Source organism: Brettanomyces bruxellensis, chromosome 5 (assembly GCF_011074885.1).
Source record: "Brettanomyces bruxellensis chromosome 5, complete sequence".
In the NCBI taxonomy this organism is placed as follows: domain Eukaryota; kingdom Fungi; phylum Ascomycota; class Pichiomycetes; order Pichiales; family Pichiaceae; genus Brettanomyces; species Brettanomyces bruxellensis.
This window is the reverse complement of record NC_054686.1, coordinates 963766-989770: the sequence shown is the minus strand read 5'-3', so window position 1 is coordinate 989770 and position 26005 is coordinate 963766. Positions and strand designations below refer to the sequence as shown.

Below are 26005 nucleotides of genomic sequence, written 5' to 3'. Positions count from 1 at the left end.
CCCCTTTTAGAGCCAAATACAATTTATTCTGATTCTCTGCGAATTTCCTCCCTCATATTGTAGGGTATATGAGTACTGTGTGTGATGCTTGTGTTTTAAACGACGAATTGTGATTGTAAAGCAGTCGTCAGGATCATAGTTGTGTGTATTGATATAACCTGAGAAGAGTTGAATATTGAAGTAAACGGAGTAGATATATGCTGGTAGGAAATTGCAAATATGCAAATTTGCAATGCTCTGGGATGTTGGGAAGCTGACTAAAATATATTGGAGTGTCGGGATATGCTATATTGCCATATTAAGATACTGAGTAAGACAGGCCGAGTACTGGAAGATAAATTTATCAGAAAACAGGAATAGATGGGAATAAGATGCTACGGGGGTAATAGTAATACTAGGAATAAGTAACCGGTAGAATTGAGTGACATTTAAGTAATAAGTGTGTACGTGTGTATTTAAGCAATAAGTAACATCTAGGTAACATCTAAGGAATAGCCAAGAAATAGATGTACCTGTCAGCATTCAATTAATAGGTAAATATCCAGGTAACATCTAAGTGACAGCAAGTTCAAGTAGGTATGTAAGTAGTAACTAATAGATAATTAATATCCAGACAATAACTAACATCTAAGTGATAGGTAATATCTAAGTACTAAGTAATTAGTAAATGTTATGAAAGCATTCAGCAATCAGAATTATCTATGTAATAAGTAATATCAATATAAGAAAGTAGTATCTAAATGATAAGCAGTGAAATAATAAATAGGTATGCAAAAAGTAAGTAGGAATTTAAATAATGTGTAAGTAATATCTAGTAAAGTAAGCAAGCGAGTATGTGAGTCTTAAAGCAATAGGTAATAAGCAAGTACGTAAGTACTTAAATAGCGACGGAGTAATATATAAATATCTTCTAGGTGATAGCGAGTAATAACCAAGTATAGGTGAGAATCTAGGTTTTGAATTAATCGGCAATAATCAACTAAGTAAGTGTTTGAGTAAGTAAGTAAGTAAGTAAGTAAGTAAGTAAGTAAGTAAGTAAGTAAGTAAGTAAGTAAGTAAGTAAGTAAGTAAGTAAGTAAGTAAGTAAGTAAGCATTCAAGTAAGTAAGTAAGTAAGTAAGTAAGTAAGTAAGTAAGTAAGTAAGTAAGTAAGTAAGTAAGTAAGTAAGCATTCAAGTAAGTAAGTAAGTAAGTAAGTAAGTAAGTAAGTAAGTAAGTAAGTAAGTAAGTAAGTAAGTAAGCAAGTAAGCAAGTAGGTAAGTAAGTAAGTAAGCAAGTAAGTAAGTACGTAAGTAAGTAAGTAAGTAAGTAAGTAAGTAAGTAAGTAAGTAAGTAAGTAAGTAAGTAAGTAAGTAAGTAAGTAAGTAAGTAAGTAAGTAAGTAAGTAAGCATTCAAGCAATAAGTAATATCTAAGCAGATCTACGCAACACAGCCACTACTTCAAGGATACCGTAACTCTTTATTCATTATTATTCTATAAACACTAGCCTAGTCTCCCCCCCTCCGGCCAGGAGTCGACACATAGTCCATGTCCTCAAGCTTGTTCCTCAAGTTCTCCCTCTGCTGGTCCTGCTTGGACGAGTTCCAGGTCTCGGCCTTGTCCAAATTCTCGTTGCAGAACTTGATGATCTTGTTGATCATGTCCAACGACTCCTGGGCCAACACCAAAACCTTGCCATTGGTATCGTACGACATCTGGCTTCGGATTTTCCGCCGGAGCCACCTCCTTGCCCTCGTGGAGGCCACAGATCCGCGGCTTAGTCCTCCTTTGTACCGGAACAAGTTGGAAAAGAGGCTGGGAGTCGCCAAACTCCTGCTGCCGGCCCCGGGGTTCGAATCCTCGCCGTCTGCCTTCTGGAACTCCATCGAATCCTCGTACCGCGTATCGACGGAGCTTGTGTCCACAGAACTGGAGTCATCAAGCTCGTTTTCCGACGATGCACAGCCTGAATTATCCTCATCGTCTGAGAGTCCGTTTTCCGCTGCTCCGTGCCGTTTTTCCCGCTCAAACATTGTCGCCCAGTTGCTAGGGAGCTTTAGAAGTGCCTCACGCACGTTGGACCGAGCAGGTTCCGACAGAGAGCTTGCCGACACTTTCGAAACCACACTGACGATTTTCTTCACTGTTGCCACAATGTCGTTTTTGATCTGCTGCACCGAATCGTCCGAGATGAACTGGCTGTATCCCTCATCGTTGGAACTGGCTTCATCTGAGTTCTCTGTTCCCGAAGAAAATCCATACAATCCACCATTGCTGCTTGCAGAATCGATACTTTTCCTGTTGCTGCTTGTAGAATCGATACTCTGCCTCTTTTTCGCTCCAACATCCACACCCTCCCTCTTTCTGCTTACACTCTCCACCTGCCGAATAAGATTCTCGATTCGCTCGCTCAACTGACCGTTTCCCAACTTCAAAAAATGGATCAACATCTCCAGCCGACGCCTGCTCTCAATGTTGAGATTTATCACACTGAGCTCCGTCAAGTCCTGAAGCGACCTTTGAGCGGAAATCGCCGAGTTCACCGTCACCTGCTGACGTAAGCTGCCGGCCATCCTCGGCAAAACCGTCGGCTGGGCCCACGGCACGCCGTATCCAGTCGGAATCGGTGGAGGGAGCTTATTTTCAGTGAGAAGCCCCCGCTGTTTGACCGTTGAGAGTTTCGGACGTTTGGCCGTTGCCAAGCCCGTGCTTTCAAACGTGTTTACGCTGCTCCTCAACCGTTTTGCATGCTCCATGTACTTGGCACGATTTGTGTCTTGTGTTTTTCCGCAGACACTCTGTGAAACATCGATGCTGGGGTCGTGGGGCTCGCAGGGTTTCTCCGGGTAACCCCCACTGCCTGGTGCCGCTTTCAAGTAGCAGCTTGAAGTGTGAATTGTGCGCTCGAGCATGTAGTTGATTGAGCTTGTGATTAACGGATGCGACGTCACTTTGTCCAAAATAGTACTGTTATCGATGGTGTTGCTGCTTTTATCCACCATGTTGCTGCTGTCATCAACCATATTGCTATCTGTGTTCACCACTTTGCCACTTTCATCCACCATGTTGCCGCGTTTATCCACCACTTTGCCACTTCCATCCTCCACATTTCCACTTTCAGCCATCACTTTACCACTTCCATCCATTACCAAACAGTCGCGCCCACTCGGACTTCGTGTAACCAACGTCTCGCTCGATGCTGAAGAAAGCAAACTGGATCCTGCACCACCTCCTTGCTTTCGACTATCCCCTATGTCTTCTGCCCTGCCAATTTCTGCATGCGCACTATCCGGCATGCTTACGCTTACCGCCCCTGTATCCTGATAGGTCTGCTCCACCTGCGAATCGGATGTGTTGTCCACCAACTCGTTTATCCTCAAAGGTGAATGCCGCCTATAAAGCGAAGGCCTTTCATTTTGTGATATTGTAGATCCCGTGACCACATTGCCTGATATGGAAGTTGACGATGTGCTACTCATGGTTGGGTATTGTATTTGTGATCGATGCAATCAGGGATGTAAATCGATGATTTGTTGCTTGTGATGATGTTGTAATGTTGAAATTCTCGTACTCTTGTAATCTTGTAATCTTGTAATTCTCGTAGTCTTGTATTCCTGTAGTCTTGTGATGCTTAGTAATGCAATCTCTTACCACATATACCTAATATGCTCTGGCTTATTTGATGTTTCTTGCCTTTGTGATTATTCTCACTGGCCTATATTGCTTATCGTTATTATTAATCTCTGCACTGTGTGTCGCAAATCTATCCTATATGCCTATTCGATATGAGCTTTAATACGCAAGCTCGGCATTAGATACTGAATACCAAACGTCTTCCTCCTCCTGGTTATATACACTTTGCTGGTAGGAAAACGAAAAGACACTGCTGATTAGATACTACTCAGCTACATTAATATGCAAAATTTAGAAAAAGCATGCTATTTTCCTTTTCGACAAAACTCGGTCTATTCGATACTTGGTCCTTTCGTATTAATTATTTTTCTTTCGTATTCACATGCACTAAAAAAAAGTTAACAATCCTGCTCGAATTAATGCCGCGATCTGCACCCAACCGCATTATGGCAAAAGTGCATCTAACGTTAAATCCAGGACGATAATTTTGTGATTTTATTTTTCAGCTCCTCACACTCCACAAATTTGTTGGGGAGAAATCCGCTTCTGCAAAAGATAACACCATACCATGCTGATCAATGCAAAGACCAATACTCCCTACAAGGTTCCTTTTCGAAAAGTGGAGAACCACTTCGTACTCCAAATTTGCCATCTTCCATGCAGTCAACATTTATCGATTCAAAAAATGCCTTTTTCCAGATAAAAAAAAAACAGCTCAATTCTTGCCCGAAGGTTTGCATTTTGACCTATCACATGGCTGATGCACATTAAAGCTGTTGAGAGCCGTCTCAATATTTTGTTGGCTGCAGACTGAATTTGCCCGAGGTCACATTTTTTTGATTGTTTTTATTTTATTTCATTCTTTTTCTCAATTCACCAAAAACTATCACGGTGTTTCGTGCGTCGATCGTCCCTGTACTTTCTGGTCGTTTTCTCAAGCTGCGAAGACCACTTATCAAGTTGATCAGTGAGTGCTTCAAGGTTTCCAACTCTTTTCTCCAAAGTGTCAAGCTGCACATTAGTTTTCAAAATTTGCATATCTGCTCAAAATTCGTGGTCCGGTTAGTGGGAATTCGATGAAAATGAATAATGTCACGTGTAAACTTACCTGATTGCTCGACTGATTCACAATTCTCTTCTAATTCATTTATATATCCTTCAAGATCCCTATACTTCAGTATTGCCGAATTATTGACTGCTTCGGGAACACCCAATGCCGTTGTTGTTGATTTTGTATCCAGATCGACGATCTTTTTAAGGCATTCACATGATTCTACGGTTGCCTTTCTAGGTCCAGCATCATTTTTTCTATGCCTAGATGTTTGTTTTTTGCCTTCACGATCTGCATTTGATGAAGCTTGTGCCGCAAACTGATTACCCTTCGCTTGATTCATTCTTCATTATCAAATGTGCCAATCGATTTGCCGGATGTACTGCTAGTATGCCCGAAAGAAGAAGTTCATCAGTCGGTAAAGCAGATTAGACAACACCAGCACCCCAAATTTTTTTTTTGCGCTTTTCTTGCCTGGATCTCCTTATTTCCGGGTTCTCTGTTTCTGCTCTAATAGGCAAGAGGGAAGAAAAATGTAGGGGCAGGAAAGGACTACTCGATATTTTCTCGGCGCTTAATTCCACAAAACTATAAATTATCCTTTTTTACCTTGTAGTTTTGTGCATTCGACTTATCATGGTGTACACAATGCTAAGCAACCAGTCAGTATTTCAAAAGATTAACGGCAGAAAAAAGCAAAAAGAAAATGAAGAATCAGATACTGCTAAGCATAATAGCAACAACCACATGTTTCACACATGTCTGCATGACAAGTATTGTGCCAGAAAACGTCCTTACACGGGCCAATGAGAACAATGCAATCGGGTTATTTGAACCATTGACAAAGCGGGAAGTCGAAAAAGAGGAAGGAAACCAAGATGAGGACGAAATGGCTCAGGAGCTTAATGAATTGGAAAAAGATGCCACCTCATACATCAAATTGGGAGAAGATAAGTGGGTGGGATTTCTTGCAAGAGCGTCGCCTAGCCACTTTGAAAAGATTGTAAAGAAAGTCAAACATTTGCTTGGCAAAGATGACTGTGAGGATGAAGATGACGAAGAGGAAGAAGACAACAATGCGGAAAATCCCGAGAATGGGCAAGACAATGAGGAAAAAGACAATGGAGAGGGGGAGGATTGCGAGGAAGATGAGGAGGAGGATTACGAGGAAGACGAAGAAGAGGAAGATGTAGATGAAATTACGGGGAATGAGAAGCAACAACATCTTGATTGGGGAGTGTTTGCAGCCAGTGCAACCAATCGGACAAAGCCATTAAGCGAGTTTCTTGTTGGATTACAGCATTACGCGGAGAAGCAAGACCCCCAAAAGGTATTGAAGAAGGCCGGATTATTTAGCATGAGCGAGTTTGATTCCGAAACGACGACGGAATTGAGAAATGGCTCATTGAGCGAGAAAATCAATGCCGGGGATGTGAAAAACAAGCAAATTAAGAAATGGCTCGCTTCGACTGCTGCAAGACGTGCCAAGATTATCAAAGATGCCGTGAGCAATGATACATTCAATGATTCTGCAGTTTTCGAAGCCGAGGAGTTTCAGTATCGAAAAGGCAACATCTTTTTGGATGACGACGACAATGATGATTTCAGCAGCGGATGCGATTGTCTATTCAAGGAATACACACTTCTGGAGGTAATTTCCGTGACTGCCGTGTCCATTTTAATGATAATCTAATGGTGGGGTGTCACCCCACAAAAATATACAAACTGAAAAAAAAAGTCCACGAAACTACAATCATAATGAGGCTTACCAGATTGCCATTCCCCAGGTTGAGGAATATTCGGAAAAAAAGGAGTAATCTAAAAGAAGAATGATAGTTTCGAAGATCAATGTACTCGCTACTTTATTTAACTAAACATAATTAAGGACAACCACAAAGTAGTCTAATAGTGCAACAATGAACGTAGTATCGATAGAATTCGCATTCTGCCTGAATCATGTAACAATGGAGGGCAGCAAGGATGGAATTGAAGAGTGGAATATTCTTGAATGATACGAAGGTGTGAGTTTTGGGTATTGCCGGAAGCATTGTTTTGTATTGTCCACCCGAGTTTTCCTTCCATTTTTAGTGGGGAATCATGAGGGAATTTCCCCTCAAAATCTCCACAAATATCCGTGAAGAGAATTTTTCCGTTGCATGGAGAATTCGCGTCCGAAAGTACGGGGTTCTGAGGGGAATAATTTTCCGTGCCCCACAGAGAACAATGGGTGAATCAGCGAGGACTCGTCCAGCAGCCCACACAAACCGGAAAAACTTTTGGAGACATTGTCTGATTTTCTAGGAACGGGAACTGTTTGAGGAATAATAGGTTTAATTTTTTTTTTTGAAAATCACTCGAGTCAGGATGGGAGATGGAGAAAAAAGAAAATGGAGAAAGCCCAAAGAAGCCAAAAAAAAAGGACAAAAAATCGGTAAAAAAAATCACCAAAAAATCGCCAAAAATCGCCAAAAAACCCCCAGAAATGAACAAACAGAAAAAAAACAAGGGGTTTCAACACTGGTATAAATAGAGTGAGGCTGCACCAGTGAACAGTTCTGAGAAGGCGACACTTTTGAGGAAGAAAAAGCCCTTTTTCTGCATCACGTATATTTGACTATACACAGGACATAGAACTGTCACACCAGGCACTAGTCTACACTAAGATAAATAAATCAACCATCATGGCTAAGGAAGAAATTACACTCAGCCAACCCCTCCAGCGGAACTTGGACACATTCCAGAACGAATTCTGGGTCTCAAAGGAGAAGCTTCACGAGATTATCGACGTGTTCGTGCAGGAACTCAAAAAGGGATTGCACGACAACAATGACCCATACCAGATCCCAATGAACCCAACGTGGGTTATGGATTACCCGGACGGAAGTGAGACTGGGGACTACTTGGCTTTGGATTTGGGTGGAACCAACATGCGTGTTGTCATTGTGCATCTCCTAGGCAACCACAAGTTCACCAAGGTCCAGACCAAGTACCGTCTTCCAGACCACATCAGAACCACGAGAAAGAGAGAGGAGTTGTTTGGATTCATGGCAGAGTGTCTTGGCAAGTTCCTCAAGGAGCAGAACCCAGACGGGATCCCAGAGGGCAAAACATTCCCTCTTGGCTTCACGTTCTCCTACCCAACCACCCAGAGCAAGATCGACAGTGGTGTTTTGCAGAGGTGGACCAAGGGATTCGATATTCCCGGTGTTGAGGGCAATGACGCGGCAGCTTTGCTCAGAGACGAGATCGAGAAGAGAGAGATCCCCATCAAGCTCGTTGCCCTCATCTGCGACACGACAGGAACGCTTGTTGCATCCAGATACACGGATCCGGACACCATTATGGGCGTTATCTTCGGCACGGGTGTGAACGGAGCATACTACGATGTTGTTGCAGACGTTCCAAAGATCCACAACCAGCTCCCAGACGATATTTCGCTTGCCACACCGATGTTGATTAACTGCGAGTACGGATCCTTTGACAACAAGCACAGAGTGCTCCCAAGAACGAAGTACGACGTGCAGATCGACCAGGAGTCGCCTAGACCGGGTCAGCAGGCTTTCGAGAAGATGACTGCGGGCTACTACCTCGGAGAAATCATCCGGAAGATTTTGTTGGAGGGCTACGAGACCGGATACCTCTTCAAGGACCTTGCCCAGGACTCCGAGGGCGCCAAGAAGTTGGCCAAGGACTACATTTTGGACTCCTCGTTCTTGTCCAACTTGGAGAGCGACGACACCCCGGACTTGGCCGAGTCCAAGAAGGAGTTTGAGACCAAGCTTTCCATCAACACCACTCCTGAGGAGAGACTCTATGCGAAGAAGATTTCTGCATTCATCGGAACCAGAGCTGCCAGACTCTCCATTTGCGGAATATCCGCCGTCTGCCAGAAGATGAACTACAGAAAGTGCCACGTTGCTGCAGATGGCTCTGTCTACATGAAGTATCCCCACTTCCCAGAAAGAGCTGCTAAGGGCTTGAGTGACGTTTTCGGATGGGACGGTATCAAGGAGGAGGACCACCCAATCAAAATCGTCAAGGCCCAGGACGGTTCCGGTGTCGGAGCTGCTGTGATTGCAGCTTTGACGCATGCCAGAAACGTCAAGGGACTTTCCTTGGGCTTGAAGCAGAACTGAGCACTGCATACACTTCGCTTTTCTACTTTTCTGAATACTTTCTGCTTTTGCTTGATGTGCTGTTTACATTTTAGTTCACGTATGTATGATGATGTTTATAATTTACGAGTTTAATATTTAGGGTGAGATGTATAGTAGTTGTAAATTTGGATATACTATGTTTTTCATTTTTATTTATTTCATCATTTATTTTCATCATTTATTTTTTCATTTATTTTCACCTCTCTTTATCCTTTATTTCTTCTCTTCTCATTCTTATCTTCGTCATCTTCTCTTCTCATTCTTCTCCTTCAAATTCATTCTCCATGCATCCGCACACCGCCAGAAATCTGCTAACCATATCTTCACACGTGGTCCACGGAAAAGTCGGAAATGATGCCATCCAGTTTCCGTTAAATCTTCGAGGTTGGAACGTGGACTGTATTCACACCACCAACTTTTCCAACCACCCCGGGTACGCCTCCTTTAAAGGCTCCAAAACAGATCCGGAAATAATCAGGTCGCTCTTCCGGGGCCTCCAAAAGATACACGTGCGATATGATGCCGTCATAGTGGGCTACATATGCAGCAAGGCAGTCTTGGAAATCGTCAATCATGAAATTCTTCAACAACTTGTGCCCTCCACAAAAATAGTAATCGACCCCATAATGGGCGACCACGGCAAACTGTATGTCGCAGAGGAGTTGGTGGCCGTTTATAAGGAGCTGCTAAGGCCAGCTGGCAGCAATTTCTCCGTGGATCTCTTGACTCCAAATCAGTTCGAGATGGAAAAGTTGACAGACATCAACATCACCGATAAGGCCTCACTCACGCAGGCTATTGGTGCATTCTTCGATATGTTCAGTGTGAAAAACCTAGTGATAACCTCGGTCAACTTTCAGGACACGCAGAAGATCTCATGTGTATGTGCAACGTCCAAAAGCAGCATTACTGTGATTACTACTCCAAGAATTAACGCCTCGTTTTCCGGCTCTGGCGACTTGTTCATTGGTTTGCTTACCGACCGGTTCATCAAGACGGGAGGAGACCTAGTTTCCTCATTGAGGAATACGATTGAAGTGGTGCAGAGAGTTCTAGAAGTGACATATAGTCTTACAGACAGAGGCAATCATCCAGACTCCAGGATCTATATTCCAGATCTCCGCATTATAGAGAGCAAGCCATACTTGCTTGAGGACGGTGTAAGCGAGAAGGACTACCAGGGTGAGATATATCGGATATAGTACATTCTAGAAGGATGCATTCAAATGTGTGCATCCACCACTAATTACAATTTTCTTACATCTTGCATCTTGCATACTTTTTGCTTACATCTTGCATTTTGCATCATCTTGTTTGCATCTGGCTGACTTGCTCACATCTTGCATTACATACACATGCTTATAAATATTAAGTACACTGCATTTATAAATGAACTCCTACGCTTCTCTCTTTGCTTCTTCATCACCGCCCTTCTCTGCACTTAATGTATTATTATCAGCTGCTCCGTCTTTACTCAACTTGGTAACGCTCGCCTTGGCCCGCTCGATCAACTCCTTATAACTGCTTCTGTACTTGACCTTCCAACTGTGTGCATTCTGCTTTGCATTCTGTATCGCCTCAGTCGAATTACTCTTCCCGTTATCCCTCGCCTTATCATCCTGCCTCTCACTTATCTCTACCAGCGATTCCCACCGGCTTAATCTGCCAATTAGCACTCTGTCATCCACCGGATGCAAAGCGTCCAAGTTCGCATTGTAGAGATTTATATACTGCTTCATTCTGGCCTCCAGCTTTTGTCTGGGTCCGCCGGTGCTCAACCCATATAAATTCAGCTTCTCCCGAAGCCTGTTTGTCGGTATCATGACGTCCAAGTTTGGAATTCGCTGCTTCTTCTTCTGTATTTCTGGCTGTAGTTGAAACGATCCATTTTCGTGCTTTCTCTTTTTACTATGCAGCAGCCTGCTAATCTCAAAGTCACTTCGCAAATGTAATCCTGTTCCTTTATTGCTGCCTTTCCTCGGTGAACTTTGTGGTTTGTGGTCCTTGTCGCTTTGTCCACTAAGACATTTGTCAATGTGCGACCCTTGAAGTTTTTCAATCGTCATGTACTTGGAGCAAACTGGACATTGGACAAGCATATCGGCATCGGGACTTGTTTCATGAGTAGATGCTGTATATACTTGTTGTGTACTCCGCTTGGAGATATGGCTAATATCGAGCGTTTGTTGCTCTACCGTTGATTTTCCGTAATTGCTTGCTGCGATATTGAATGAAGAGTCTTTTGTCAAGTCAATCACATTGCTGCTTTTTCCACTCGGCAGAACCCTTTCAGAGGATTCTTCCTGGCTGTCAGATATAACTTCTGCCTTCTTGAGATTGCTGAAAAGCTCGGCTCTATGCTTTTGAACCAGTCCACAACTCCATCTAAAAGCAAAACTTTCCGTAATCCGCTCTCAAAGATTTCTTCCTGGCATAACGGACACTTGCCCTTTGTAGTAAGAGCTTCTCTGATGCATATTGAGCAAAAGATATGTCCGCAAGAGGTAACAACCGGAGCCCTAAGAAAGCCTTTGCATATTTGACATCTGAGCATTGAATCAAGTGTGGAAACTGATGGCATCATGGTTCCGGACCAATCAGAAGGGTCCTCAACCGAGATCTTGGAATCTTTGATAAGACTCATAATTATGCGTTTCTCTGTGTCTTGAAAATCATATAAAGTGAGCCGATTTGCGTTTAATATTGTGTCATATTGCTTCTTATCAATCTTCTCTGTTGCTGAGCTTGCTGAAAAATTACGAAAATTTAAGATTAAAGATCTCTACCGCGAAGTGGAAAGCAGGATTGATGAAATAAATATGATATAAAGTATTCACGATTGTGCTAAAAGCATTTTAATATTTTAGCAAGCAATCTATCATGTACGAGAATATAGGAAATGTATGGAGATATAGATGCATAGATATATAAGTATAGATATAGAAGCATAGGTATAGAAGCATAGGTATAGATGCATAGATATATAATGCATTCAAATACCTAAAGCATCATGAAATATTTATTTACATGTACATAATACAAAAGACCGACTCCTGTAGCCTACCAAAGCTTAGTAATCTTTGGAGACCCTTTCTCTTTGTAGGAGACAATCACATTCGTGAGCTTTATCGTCTTGGTATGATCAAAATCGATTAATCCTCGAAATGTGATCGAGCCGGTGCCCTTATCTGCATTTGACGTGTCACTATCCAGAACAGGAATCCTTCCTTCTAAAAGAATACTGTAATCTCTCTGATTACTGTATTGCTCGTCGATAGGATCGTAATCTGGTGCCGAATCTGCCCTCATAGGCTCAAGTATACCATTGAAGTTTTCTGGAATACTCACAATTTCACGTTTTCTTCGAGATACTTTTGGATGAAGCCAGCTCTTTGTGCAGTCGATCTGGTAGCCTTCCATCGTGTAATTGTTGTACTCAATTTTCACATCAAACCGTTCAAAATCACCTAGTTGAAGTGGCAATCCTAGCATTAATCGCACCTGTGTATTCATTGAAAGCTTCAATAATAGTGTCTGCTTCGTTGCATCCCGCAGCTTTTCCAATTGTATGTTCTCCACACCTGACGCCCGGCTCAAAGGAACAATCTTGCTGAACCACAATGGGAAAAAGGCCGGCTTACCTTGAAACGTCTGATAAACTACAAAACCTGCCAGAAACAAAGCTGTCGATCCAAATATTATTCCAAGCTTCTTCCAGAGCGCAAATGGGCTTTTCTTGTAATCTCCCTTTCGCACTGACTCTTCGATACTTGCTAATATCTTCTTTTGCTCATCTGCAGATGGCCGTCTGGTTGTACGTAAATTTTCACTTTTGATAAAGGGTTTTGCATCTTTGAATGAAGGGGGTATTTTCCGCTTCTTATCAGTGGCATTCTTGTCTGATTTAGTCTTGTTAACTTGCTTTTCCTCTTTTCTCTTTGTTCCCTTGCCATTTGTACCTTTTTCCTCGCTCAAATACCGTCTATTTAAAGGTATCGATTGTCTTTGAGGATAACAAGGCATATTTATAATTCTAGAAACGCAGCAAACCGATCTTTGCCTCAATAAGAAGCGTGAAATACTCATATTCGATGAGTATAAGTCGGGGATAATTGAGAATGAAAAACTATGATTGGTGGTTAAGCAATTGAGATATTTCAATCAATTGCAAGGTGCTAATTGTGGCAATTGAGTCGGAAATAAGCTGAATTATCAATCTCTGTTTGGAATAGCACAAATATCTATGGCCACTACTCTCAGCCAATTAAACCCCTATAGGACAAATATTCAAAATGGACTTGTGCTAGGTAGAAAGATGGAATTAGGATTTGAAATTGGAATTGAGATGCAAATCGAAATTGAAATCAATCGAAATCGGTCTCTCTCCGCACTCGCTTTTCTCCCTGTACATAATTTCATTCCCATAGCTAGCTAGCTCATCTCGGCTTTTTCATTTTCTATTCTATTTTTTATTTTCCTCCTTTTTTTGTGTCGCTTTTTCCACAAACTCTTCACACTGTTCAAACGACAGAACATATGAATGTATCAAGTTTTTATATCCTGTAAAAGTCCAAAGCATATAAAAGCAAGGGAGTAGCAGTTTGGAAAAAGTTCTGGGAGGTTTGTGTTTCAAAAGTTACAATCATGGTAAGTGCATTTTGTACACGGTGGTCATATGCGATAAGATTCATATCGTATACGTATACAGATTTGATAACAACACGATGATCACTTTAAATGCATACAGTGATATGATATTCGTGGGCATTATACTAATTGGAGCTATCTTTTGTGGCATTATAAAGTCCGGTTTAGCATCGAGATGGGCTGATGATAAACCACTAGTGGAGAAGGCAGTTAAGGCTGATATTACTTCTAATAATAATGAGGATCCTTTCAAGAAGCGGGCATTTAAGTTGAAGAATCATGAAGTTTCAGCGAATGGTGTTGAGGATAAGATGGATAGATCTGAGATGGATCTAGAATCCAAGGGGTATAGCAATGTTGGGGATGAGGAAGATGAAGATGAAGATGAAGAATTTCACCCTGTGCCCAAAAATCAACTATCTAAGGAAACGCAACGTTTATTCCCAGTTGAGACTTCCGATCGGTTAGCTGAAACAGGCAAGGAGAGTCAGTCCAAGGGATTGGCAAAGGGAAAGGGTGGTTCTGATAAGATGGAAAAGTCTGAAAAGTATGAAAAGTATGAAAGGTCTAAAAAGTCCGAAAAGTCTGAAAAAAGCACATTTCTTCCGTCAAGGTGGGCAGATGCACCTGCAAAGACAACCAGAGTACATACAGAGCAACTCCTTACACCACCTCCATCTTCAGAAGCTCACAGGAGGGCAGGAGGTACTAATCACAGAAAGAGAGACACGAAATATTCACGAGAGCATGTTTCTCCTGAAAGACAGCAGAAGGCCTCCAAGGATACTGATAACAGCCATAAATCCTCTTGGGGTGGAAACGGGACTACGCTCGCCGACATGATACGAAATTCGGTGCCTCAGAAGGAGAAAAGCAAGAATGTAAAGTCTAGAAACGACAGGAAACATGAAAATGAGCAGAAAGAAGACAAGCGGGACGGACATCGCACATTTGGAGGTCATGATGCAGACAGAAAGTTTGGAAAGAGGCATTCTAGAGCTGAATTAGACAGACGTGCGAATTCTCACAAAGAGAAAGGTGGATTATCAAGCCGAAATCATTCCAAGAGGAATAATGGTAGAAGGGTAAGCTTTGAAGATGATCTACCTAGAGAGCAGAGACGGCACTCTAAAAGAGGCAGCCAGAATACAGATGGTGCATTTTTCAGAGCTCCATCTAAGCAAACACATCAAAAGAAACCGGAAAAGAAGATGAGTCAGGAACAGATGAACGAGGAGTTTAATGCATTGAAGGAGGAGTTCGGTGCGAAGACAAACTGGGCTGATGATGACTTCCAGATTTAAGCCTGTTGGATAAACGTATGTATCATATTTTGTACACTACATGTACCATTAGCCTAAAATAATGTACGTTACTACCACATTATTTGTGGTGGTATTTCCAGCTGCCTGCTTACGTAACCAACCCCGTCAACCGAAAGCATTTGCCTTTTCGCGTATGAGCTTCAGCTTTTTTTTACCTCTGCAAAACACTATTTTTTTCGGATTTTTGATTGGTCGCTGGAGGAATGGCGTGAGAGTTTAATTTTTTTTTTTGTTATTTTCATTTTTATTTTTTTTTCCTTAACTGCAGTCAGTCAAACCTTATTACGGTTCTGAATTTATAGAATTTTGATGCAAGCTAAAGTACACTTAAGAGTTCATAATAAACAGTTTCTTTTGATTCAGAACGCAAATTAATCAATAAACCGTCAAAGTAAGTCATCGGTATTGCTATCGCAAACGGAAAGCACATTTTACGCACATTTTACGTACAATTTGTTACTGCCAAAATAAGTGTTGCAACTTCTTTCAAAATTTGAGCTGTTACTAACTAAATTGTATCAACAAGACTACAAAAATGACATTTGCAGACCCAAAAAGAATTATTGAACTACAGAAGTTTTACCAAACTTCAAAAAAGCCAATTTGGAAGGCACTCCCAAGATCAAAGCTTTACTTGTACCCATATTACGCTGCCTTCTCTATTTCCCTGGGAGCCTCTCTTTTCTTCATGGTTAGGGCTATTCTTGATATCAAGCCAAAGCCAAAGAAATAAGCCGCATGATTTGTATTTTGCCAGTAGGCATACAGACTTTGGGAAAATTGCGGGATGTTAATGATAAGTACAGTTTTTGGGCATGCTTGATATTACTGATACGAAAATATTGAAACTTGCAATGCACAGGTATTACGATAATGCATGTCTTAGCTGTTAGCAGCAGTGAAGAAATGTCATGACTGGAATATTAGCAATACACTCCCTATATATCGCTTTAATTTTTTCCCCTTTTCATGTTTCGTTCGACTTCTATCTATTCTATATGAGAAAATACACTTATTTATTATCGGAAGGTGGTTATAACTGTCCTAATTCCTGAGCTTCTTCCTCTTCATCTCCGGGATCTTCGAAAGTGTACGGTGTTCCCGATATTCCGGCATTTTCCGAATACAGTCCGGTTGCTTCAAGATCCTGTTTGTTGAATTTTGACGTGAGTGACTGCTCAAGAATCGTACTGAATTTGAAGAAAGGATGCTCGTTCGTTGTAGAAACTTTACGCAACCTGTAGATATATCGTAATAGTAGAACTAGTACTTTCCCTGTAGCAGATTCTTTTACTGCCGTCATTAGTTCTTTCGACTTGTTTATTCTGTAAGAAAGCAACTCAATCGATACTATTGACACGAAAAACACTATTAGATGGATCTGATCGGAGAGAAATGCAAAATATGAATCATCCTTGATGGTATCTATTAGCTCCAGAATCTTGTATGCGTGATCTTCCATTGCCTGAAGCTTTGAATCCTCAGCAGAGCTGGATGCATCTCCAGCAACTGTAAAGGAAAGAGATTGACCATTGAAAGTAAAGCCACCTTCCTTCAGATACAGTAGAATCCACACCCAGTGAAAATCGATCTCTATGAACTGGTTCAAGGGTTTTCCAAACATGAAATCCCAGTGGTGCATCCAATTCTCAATCTCCTCGACTGTTGTCTGCCGGCTGGCGTTTAGTATTGTGAACTTGTAGATTGCAGAGTAGATCGAGCACTCTGACACTATTCGATAGTCGAATTTTGTCGACATGCCGAACTGCGATACATCTCTCGTGCATAATACGGCAAGAGAGAAGTTGGACTTTCTGCCCAGAAGAAGGCAGTATGCCAAATGGACGAGAACCATGATATTCCAAATGCGATGAACGGTCAACTCGTTAAATTCCGGTTCGACATCTTCCACAGAGTACAATCTGCTGTAGAGACCAAGTCTGTTCATCTTCATGAATATAGAAAGAGCTTGTGATGAAAGTTCCCAGCTGTCAAGACACAAATCCACAGACAACGATTCGCTGAGGTTTGTGCCATACAATGAAAGTATGACAAGCACCTGGATGTATTCAAGGCAGAGAGGCGGATTCAGCATTGTTTGCGAAAGGTCATACTTAATTACTCGTAAAAGCCGCAAATAGCATCTTTCCTTCAGCACCGGATCTCCGTACTTGAGTGCTAAGGCACACATAACGGTGAAGAGAAGCGGACATCGGGAAAGTGTCTTTTCATATATATTCTCGGTTTTGTATGACTCCGGAAACGATATCCAACGTCCATAACGGTCTGTAAAGATTCTTAGCAGCTCAGTTCCTTCCTGCCGACTCAAAATACCGGTAATGACCGGGTTCGTAGATCGGATCGCAGACTCTGTGCCTACATACCCCATTCCAGCCAGAATTGTGCGTGGTAACGAGTTTTCGAACCCCACTGCATTGCCATTACTCTGCTTCATGGCCAGAATAGCCATCATATTCATCGATGATGCTGATGCCACTCCGTTTAGATCGCCAGTCATGTTGATGGGAATATGCGACTCCGAGAATTTCGACTGGTTTCGTGCAATATCAAGCGTTGGTAATATTTCAGTTCGGGAAGTAGGTACTCTCCTTTTGAAAAGCTCGATTAAGCTTTTGACATCGTCCGATATCTCGTCCAACCTCTTATCACGATCCCCCCTGATTTCTATGCCCGAATCTTCCCGCTGCCCTTCTTCTTTTCCCGTGTTTGATACCGATTCATGCGACTTTTCCAGTGAGCACGGAATATTTAAAGATAAGCACCGCAAACATTTCACTGTCCCATTAACCCAGAGACATCGGGTTTTTTTGGTTCGGCAGCTGCTACAAGCTTTGGCTGCTCGAGTGTGCTTTCTGTGCTTTTTATAGCGTTGTGGTTTCTCCTTCAAGGTGGATAAAATTGAATTATTTATAGTACTCATGCTTATCGGTCGATATGCTTTCCGGAGAAAATTAAGGGAAATGCTGAAAGAGATAATGAAAGTGCAATTGTGGAGTCAGGAAAGAAAAATAACTTTCCATAGCATTAATTTCAAGGGGCACTAGTTCAAATGTGCATTGAGGTAAACAAAGTAAACATCGCAAACGAAGTGAATAAAGCAACTAATTGTCTCAGAGATACCGTTTCGAGTTTATCTCCGATCTTGAAAAACCGCGAAACACCGAAGTACACAGGAGTATTAGGAAATCTCACCGAACTCATGCGAAAAAAGCACAAATACAAGTCAATTGAGCATTGACCTATAATGAAGAAGCAATTTATTTACACTGTTATCATTAATAAACTATAGGCACCATAAGAAGGATGAGAACCCAAAAGCAACAAACAATATACTCAGGTTTAGAAACTAGTCACGAACAGGAATCCCTACTTTACATTACACATTTTACAGCAGCAAAAAAGCAGTATCTCTTTCAGCAGCACAGCTTGTCAAAGCTGAAATATCATCAAACATCCTTGCATTGCAAGAATTACAGTTGACCGTCGTGAGAATGTGCAAATCATCATATACATGACACTGCTTTTTTGGCATACTCCGTCTACACTTGAGCATGACTTATATCCTAACAGCAACATCCATGTTGCAGAAAAAATAAAGATATCCGAGAAAGCAAGCATAGTGAACAGCAAAAAGAGCATATCACTTAATAAGTGTCATCAGAATTATACCTGTCTTCAAATTGTATCAGACATATGCTTGTCATTAATATAAGATAATTTCATCCTATGACTGCGATAAATTCATCTCAATTAATTGGTTCCTTTTCCTCGCTTTCTCTTACTTTGGGGTAGCAAATCACTTCCTTTTACTGAAAGAAATGCCTCTGTTAGTACCTAAGCCAAAGAAACGAAATGCAATAAACCGTAGAGTTCTGTCCAATCAAGAATTGGCATTCGTCAAAGTAACTTTAGCCGCCCTTAATATTTCAGAACCCAATGATATCTTTTTACCTTTGATTTCACTGCAAAATATCACAACCTGAATGCGTAAATCATCAGAAAGGCATGAATGGTAATTAAAATAGTGTTATCAACATCGTTTAACACGAATCTGACTCGTCATCTAGGGTATCATCAACTGAACCATTCAAGTTGTGAAAAAAAGGGAATAAAATATCATGCAGAAAAAGCGAAAATACTTACCATTCATAGCTTTGATCATTAATCCTTTAATGATCACAAAGGTAAAAACATATTTTTGAAAAAAGAAAGGAAGAACAAATTTTAAGCCATCGAAGAAATAGATATATGCCTAAAAGATGCATAATGTGAAGAGTAGAGTAGAGACAAACTATCGTTGACAAGCACCCCGAAATCAGTAACAGCGAGTTTCTGAGGCTCACTTAATAAGCAGTGTCACTCATATATATCAGTGCCCAGTGCTATAAATCGTCATGCAAAGGAGCGGTATACGTCAACTCTATAGTTACGCACTAGCAATAGTCTTACATCCATTCCTTTGACGAGCTTATAATCCTTTATAGCTTCATCAAGATGAATATGAATATGCTCGAAATCTAAGAACAGTTAGTAACAATCAAATCGAAAGATTTCGAAAATTTCCAGCTATTTCCCGCATGATGGAAGAATATCAAAAGCATGTTTCAGTTGCGTATTGGTGCTTCGTTTATCAACAAATATAGATTCAGCCAGTAATTCCAGCTTTTAAAGTTTGAATCATCATAAAAAGCTTTGATATTCTAAAATCAAAAAGAAACGCTGGATCATGCTCGATATACTTACTAGTTCATAAGACACGAACCAACTACCACTTTTTCATTTTAAATGAAAATTATGCTGAATGGGATGTTAGTAACCCTGTATAAAGTGAATTAACCTCAACATACAACATCTGTTTGGTAAAAAGCCTATCAGTTGACATTTTAAGATCACACCCAATAAATGGGTCATATACTCTAGTTTGAATATTATTTGCGTTGTGATCATCATATGCTTTTATGTTACCTCCACAGACGAAACCTCCCAATATGGATATAGCAGAAAAGCATACCTTAACAAACAAAATACATTAATTCTAAAACATATTTGTTACTCAGAGAAGAAAAGTATACTGAGAGGAAAAAGAGAAAGTTAGTTGTCAGGGAAGGAAGCGAGAAATTGCTTTAGTTATAAAGGATGACTTCACGAAAAAATTTTCCTCCTGCAAAAAACATTATCTTTCTTTTTTTATTGGATTTTTCGACGGTACCCTCATTATTAGAATTCATTTGTGTGCGGGTTACATAAAGTGTAAGTGAGTTCAATCCCAAGGAAATGAAAATTAAAGTGGTGTAGGGATTGCTTTGGATTATTAGATCACCCGGATTGGGTGGGTTACTGGTACAAGGTTGAGTATTATGATTAGCGAATAAGCACATATATAAGGCAAATTCACACAATACCAAATAGGTACAAGTCACTGCCTTTGAGTGTTGTGTTGTCTATGGCATTGTTACGTTTATGCTTATTCTTAACTGCATGACAAGTTTAGTGTCGATAAAATACGATTCACCAACATGTTCAAAATATTCGAGAAGCGATTGGTTTCAAAAGTTTCACCGTTCATTTTGACAAGCTAGTTCTATAGCAAAGATAAGATATAGATATAGATATATATATTCTGTTCTTGTTCAGCTTGATACTTCAGGTATAAAAGCATGTTTGGCTATTCCACAGATCTGCTTATTCCGAGACAAGAAAAATAAAATGCAGATTGGCTGAAATAAAAAAATAAAAAAAAATAAAAATAGGAACTCGAGATACCTCTAAATTGTTTTGATTGACAAGCTCTCTTTTTATTTTACGTTATAAACATCCATTTTAGATATTCCTAGGTGTAAACCCGTTTGGTTGGCACAATAAAATCTGCAAAATTATATTGGAAATATGAGTGGTCTGGATTGCTCTTATATAGAGGTTCCTATTAGAGCATCATCCATTTCCAGTTTGGATATTAGAATACCTGATCAAGGGAATCACCAACTCTCAGGGACATTTAATGGAATAGCTCAGTACAATAATGAAAACAACAATGAAAATTCTACACTCTTTGGTGAATTTTATCAGACATTGTATGGAAACCGACTTTTCAACACTGTTTCCTACAGAGTGTTACCTTCACGAAAGGAAATAGTTCTTTCACCAGTTCTTCTAAACAACAATTTAGATATCAAGTATCATACAATTCGGTTGATGCTGCAAGATGCAGTCAAGCGTAATTGTGTTACCATTCTTGAGTCCGCAAATAAACAGGATACGCTTATAGTTGATCTAATTACAGAAGCGGGATATCTTGTTTCAATGTCCATATCTCTCAACTGGTTTGTTGAAAGTGAGTTTGAAACTTCGAAGCAGCAGATACAGCATCTTTCAGAATGGTACACCAGTTCAAGGCCCTTTGCTTTTGATCTCAGAGGCACCTTTTTTATGAAATCTCTTGATTCTAAAACAAATGTTGTTTCACTGACAGACGGCAGTTTGTTTCTCACAGTGAGGGATGCAGCAAACCAAGATTTGAAAATAATACCGATGGCCTCCGTGTCGTACTTGGATAAATTCAAAGAGAGATTTTTTGGCAAAGGTCAGAGTATCATTCCAGATCATCTCAAAGTGGGTGAAATTGATGTTTCAACCAATTCTGTGCTTGATGCGGTGGTCATTGCTAATTTGCATTGTGTTGTAACCATTTCCATCAACAAGAATTTACAAATATGGTCTCTAAACACTGGTAAACTTTTGATGAAGCAATCTTTTTCACAATACTTACCTGGCGAATCGAGTTCGCTGCTATTTAGTGAATATCCTCCAAAGCAAATTATAAAAAGCTTGGGTACAGACACAATCTCTATAGTTGGTCCGGCAACTGTGCGGAAATTGTACATTTTTAAAATCAACCCAGATTACACACTTGATCTGCTCAAAGAGATTGCATTACCATTTTCTGGTTCTAAATGGCTTTATCACAGTTATGAAATCGTGGACAGATCTGGCCAATTGAGGTTGTGGATTCTGTGGTGTCTTGGTGATAATTACTTGCTTCAACATGGAAAAATAGCAGATGGCATAGATGATGAATGGTCCGAATCTTTGACCATCCGTGCAACACAGTCACTTTTGCAACAAGACTTTGAAGCACAAGTTTCAAACGCATCTACGATCGAAAAGCTTAATAACGTTGGCTTACTTGCATTATTTAACGGTGTTCCGTATGATGCTTATACAATTAAGCGTGCATTGACCATATTCAGTCGTTATTTCAAGGTAGATGACTCGACAACATCGCTAAAAGAAGCAGTTCTTAAAACAGTGAATATGAATGGCAAGCTTGAAGAGTCCAAGGTTCAATGGATACGTTTCAAAAACGTCTGTGAAGACATTGCTAAATCGGACAGAAGCTTGGTTTCATTACTATTGGATCAGAGTCTCGATGAGGATGACAGTTTTGTGTATCTTATGAAAGTTCGCGGTGTCAGTATTATTAAGAAAAACTCACTTCTAGGATCTCTCAGTACCGGCTCTGCATCGGTTTCCGAAAGTATGAGAAATGCTTTGCAGGTTGAAGACACAAGTTACAGTGTTGCACTTTCTTTGGCGAAGCTCTTAAAGCAGTATGAGAACAAATTCGGGTCTCCGGGGCTCTTGGAAATATACGGAAAGCTTGATATCGCAGATGATGTCAACATACCGAAGCTTATGGAGTCGATATTCGGTGAGGTTGTGTCAAAGTGTATCACAAAGCAGGCAATACAACAATTGTTAGAAAACTTGAACTCTATTCCGGATGCATTAAACGTCATACAATTCCTTTTGCGCCTCATAACTTTCAATCCTCTTGATTATGAGCCGGCCAAGAATGTTTCATGGAGTGATTGCGGACGCTTTTTACTTGCATCAGAAGGAAGGATAAATGCTGGATTTGCGAAACGGATGGCATTCGAATTGATGCTAGTTTTGGTGACAGTTGACATTTGCGATCCTGCAATTGAGCTTTTTGAGAGCTCATTTAAACTATACAAGCACACTAAATTTGTGCTTTCAAGCTTTTCGTTGTCTTTGAACGATACTGAAAAGTTAGTAACTGAGAAACCAACCGATCCTTCAAATGCTATACCGTTCAACTATATTGCAAAACGGTACGGCAAAGGTGCACTAATCCGCAATGGAAGTGTCAACTTGTTGATGGCCAACATATTCAAGGAAATACTGCAGGATGAGTTTACTTTGTATGTCGTCTCATCTTTGCTGTCCTTAGATGCGAATGCTGCTACTTTGGAGTATTTTGCCTCATTTATAGATGTGGACTCCCCAGTTGGAAAGGTGTTGAAAGGATTTGTACTTCTCAAACTTTGTTCCCCAACGTTGCATCAGTATTTTGTTGATGCAGCAGATGCCATCACAGAGTATAGTGATAAGGTCACAGAGAAGGAGCAGTACTCAATTAAGCCGATTGAATCGAAAGCGTCGCTTCTTTTAGTGGATTCAAAGCCTAGCTACTTCTACAACTTGGGCCTAATTTTGCAATCGAATGGCTCCGATAATGAGGCATTGAGGTTCGTTTTGGATGCCCTAGAAACTAAAAATAAGCTACAGGATGCATCAGACGACTCAGATATCGTATCCAAGATCTTTGAGTTGGCACTAAAGCTTAACAACTTCCAGATGGCCTACGATGCGATTCTCAAAATGGATAGATCGATCAGAGAGCATCCAATCAAGCAGTTTGTCTACAAACTGTTCCAGCAGAACGAGTTGCCAGCAGTTCTCAAGTATCAGTTTAACGAGGACTTTGATATAGTTGATGATTTAATTTACACTCTAGGCGAAACTAGTGCAGCAGGAGGGGATTTGCAAAGTGCTTTAAAGTATTACCGGACTTCTTATGCTCTACGTTTGAAGGAGGGGGACTACCGAGCTGCTGCCGAGTCATTATACAGGTTCAACTGTATAGCATCCGACAAGCTGAAGAGAAAAGAGTACTCTGACGTTAAGTTGTTGGTTGATAACTATCTCATAATTTTCAACTTGTTGCACACGATGAAAACTGATGATAGATGGTTGATCAAACGTCCGGTTGGAATTCGAACCGAGGCTGTTGGCTCGAGAAATGATATATCGTTAGGAAGTAACGATCAGAATAAAAAAGCAAGCCAATTGATGACTTTTGACGCTCTTGAGAATGAGTTTGAGCAATTCAGCTCCGATTATGGTGATGGCCGACAGATTGTTGTGTAAATTATTGATTTTTCCTAAATGTTGTTGATTAACGTTGTCTTGAGTTGTAGCTAAAGCTTTATGGAAAACACTTTTTTTTTCTCTCTTTCATTTTTTTTTAAGTCGTAAAATAGCCGGGCCTCTATCGTTTCTCGTATATCAATTCGGAAGATATCTATTGGTTTACAAAAAATTATATATCAATGCCCGGAATGATTGGGATTGGAAATTTGAGAACCTTGTTTATTTACACTTCACAAAGTACGTTGTGTTCCAATCGATAAGCACAATTCAACTTGCAAGTAGCCAAAAAATGTCACTTATTAAGCAAGCTATACCAAGTAGTGTGAAAAATGCCAGGATCGGAGTGATTGGTGCAGGAATTTCAGGATTGACATTTTCCTACTTTCTAGCCAAGCTCCATCCGGATTGGTCGATAAAGGTTTATGAACAATCCAAAAGGCCAGGTGGCTACATCTTATCGCAGCCAACCAAAGTTGGCGATGCAAAAAGTACAATTTTGGAAAAAGGACCCCGAACTCTTCGAGGCGTCAGTCAAGGAACTTTGATATTGCTTGATCTACTTGACAAATTCAAGTTGCGAAGTACCATTAAGGGAGTTCACGCTAATGCTGCGGCCAATAAGAAATACCTATTGAGCAAATCCGGAGGATTTCATATTGTACAAGTTCCAGATGACTCCAAAACTACCCTGAAGTTTGTTCTCGATGGTATTGGACGGTCTATTCCGTCTGCGATTGGTCGTGAGATGTTTACTATGAAGAAAGCGCAAAAGGAGGAGACTGTTGACGAGTTTGTCACGCGGCATTTCGGCAAGAAGATGTGGAGAAACCTCTTTTCGGCAATTATGAATGGCATATATGCTGCAGATGGAACTCAGCTAAGTGTCAAAGCAGTAATGCCGAAGCTGGCCGATATAGAGTCGAAAAACGCTTCAATATGTAGATACATGTTTGGTAAATCCGTGTTTGGAAAGAAGAAAACCTCGGAAAAGCAACCACAGATAAGTCCATATCTCCAGTTGTACGAGAAGGAGTTCCAGCCAAGGCTGAATTTACTCAAGATGTCTCAATATCTACGGAATTTTCCAATGACGCTATTGAGTGGAGGTCTCGAAACGTTACCGAAGGCCATTTATGCCAATATGCCACCAAACGTTGAGTTCAAGTTTGAGTCTAAGGTCTCGGACATCAAGCCTTTGCCAAACGGTAAAATCAGTCTCAAGAATAACTCTGCTGAGGAACAGTTCGATCATGTGAGGTCTACAATCAATGTTCAGGCGTTGTCTCGCATGCTCAAGAGCCCAGACTTTGCAAAACTCGTCTCCCCACTAAAATACACCACTGTTACACTTGCCAATGTCTACGTGCCAAACCAGAATGTGCTTCCAAGGACAGGATTTGGCTTTTTGGTTCCTAATGCCTCTGCAGACGAGGATAAGCTGTTAGGAGTGATATTTGACTCTGATGTTGAACACAGTGCCAAGCCGATATTCGCATCGGAAAAGATTACAAGCGTGTTGGAATCAAACAAGCCTGTTGAGAAAAAGCAGCTTGACGAGCTGGCCGGCGAAGTACTAAAAGCTGATTCTCCAATTAAAGATCCATACACTAAAGTTACATTCATGATCGGAGGTGCAAAGTATGACAAGGTTGCAAAGCTTCCATCCGAAAACGAAATAAAGCAGATCGTTTTGAGAAAAATGGACGAGGTTCTCGGCGTTAATCTTGGAGATGATGCTCGAATTGAGGTTGGATTTGTGAACAATGCTATACCTCAGTATAATGTTGGATATTTGGACTTGAAGGCCAAGGCCTGGAAATTGGCTGAAAATGAGTTCAACGGAAATCTTTCATTTGGTGGAATGACTTTCGCAGATGGTGTCGGCGTTCCGGATTGTGTTATGAGCTCATTTAAAGATGCTCTCCGACTTTCTGGCCGTGACAATTTATGAATTTAT

At 40.8% G+C, this 26005-nt stretch overlaps 11 protein-coding genes across 11 annotated transcripts; 6 read left to right on the top strand and 5 right to left on the bottom strand.

Annotated features, from left to right (window-relative positions):
• Positions 1-1488: 1488 nt before the first annotated feature.
• Positions 1489-3459, bottom strand: BRETT_004460 (uncharacterized protein; the record flags this gene model as incomplete). Its single annotated transcript, XM_041282956.1, has 1 exon — positions 1489-3459. The coding sequence occupies one exon, from the start codon at positions 3457-3459 to the stop codon at positions 1489-1491; it is 1971 nt and encodes a 656-aa protein (XP_041135732.1).
• A 1027-nt stretch (positions 3460-4486) lies between these two features.
• On the bottom strand, positions 4487-5007 carry BRETT_004459 (uncharacterized protein; the record flags this gene model as incomplete). The annotated part of the gene is made up of 2 exons (XM_041282955.1): positions 4487-4656; positions 4722-5007. The coding sequence occupies 2 exons, from the start codon at positions 5005-5007 to the stop codon at positions 4487-4489; spliced, it is 456 nt and encodes a 151-aa protein (XP_041135731.1).
• A 423-nt stretch (positions 5008-5430) lies between these two features.
• Positions 5431-6357, top strand: BRETT_004458 (uncharacterized protein; the record flags this gene model as incomplete). The annotated part of the gene is made up of 1 exon (XM_041282954.1): positions 5431-6357. The coding sequence occupies one exon, from the start codon at positions 5431-5433 to the stop codon at positions 6355-6357; it is 927 nt and encodes a 308-aa protein (XP_041135730.1).
• Positions 6358-7345: 988 nt separating this feature from the next.
• On the top strand, positions 7346-8800 carry BRETT_004457 (uncharacterized protein; the record flags this gene model as incomplete). Its single annotated transcript, XM_041282953.1, has 1 exon — positions 7346-8800. The coding sequence occupies one exon, from the start codon at positions 7346-7348 to the stop codon at positions 8798-8800; it is 1455 nt and encodes a 484-aa protein (XP_041135729.1).
• Positions 8801-9105: 305 nt separating this feature from the next.
• On the top strand, positions 9106-10023 carry BRETT_004456 (uncharacterized protein; the record flags this gene model as incomplete). Its single annotated transcript, XM_041282952.1, has 1 exon — positions 9106-10023. The coding sequence occupies one exon, from the start codon at positions 9106-9108 to the stop codon at positions 10021-10023; it is 918 nt and encodes a 305-aa protein (XP_041135728.1).
• A 195-nt stretch (positions 10024-10218) lies between these two features.
• Positions 10219-11465, bottom strand: BRETT_004455 (uncharacterized protein; the record flags this gene model as incomplete). Its single annotated transcript, XM_041282951.1, has 2 exons — positions 10219-11161; positions 11191-11465. 2 exons carry the CDS (start codon positions 11463-11465, stop codon positions 10219-10221), a joined length of 1218 nt encoding a protein of 405 aa, XP_041135727.1.
• A 416-nt stretch (positions 11466-11881) lies between these two features.
• On the bottom strand, positions 11882-12844 carry BRETT_004454 (uncharacterized protein; the record flags this gene model as incomplete). The annotated part of the gene is made up of 1 exon (XM_041282950.1): positions 11882-12844. The coding sequence occupies one exon, from the start codon at positions 12842-12844 to the stop codon at positions 11882-11884; it is 963 nt and encodes a 320-aa protein (XP_041135726.1).
• Positions 12845-13545: 701 nt separating this feature from the next.
• BRETT_004453 (uncharacterized protein) lies at positions 13546-14772 on the top strand (the record flags this gene model as incomplete). Its single annotated transcript, XM_041282949.1, has 1 exon — positions 13546-14772. One exon carries the CDS (start codon positions 13546-13548, stop codon positions 14770-14772), a length of 1227 nt encoding a protein of 408 aa, XP_041135725.1.
• Positions 14773-15826: 1054 nt separating this feature from the next.
• BRETT_004452 (uncharacterized protein) lies at positions 15827-17734 on the bottom strand (the record flags this gene model as incomplete). Its single annotated transcript, XM_041282948.1, has 1 exon — positions 15827-17734. One exon carries the CDS (start codon positions 17732-17734, stop codon positions 15827-15829), a length of 1908 nt encoding a protein of 635 aa, XP_041135724.1.
• A 2966-nt stretch (positions 17735-20700) lies between these two features.
• Positions 20701-24045, top strand: BRETT_004451 (uncharacterized protein; the record flags this gene model as incomplete). Its single annotated transcript, XM_041282947.1, has 1 exon — positions 20701-24045. The coding sequence occupies one exon, from the start codon at positions 20701-20703 to the stop codon at positions 24043-24045; it is 3345 nt and encodes a 1114-aa protein (XP_041135723.1).
• A 292-nt stretch (positions 24046-24337) lies between these two features.
• BRETT_004450 (uncharacterized protein) lies at positions 24338-25999 on the top strand (the record flags this gene model as incomplete). The annotated part of the gene is made up of 1 exon (XM_041282946.1): positions 24338-25999. The coding sequence occupies one exon, from the start codon at positions 24338-24340 to the stop codon at positions 25997-25999; it is 1662 nt and encodes a 553-aa protein (XP_041135722.1).
• Positions 26000-26005: the final 6 nt, after the last annotated feature.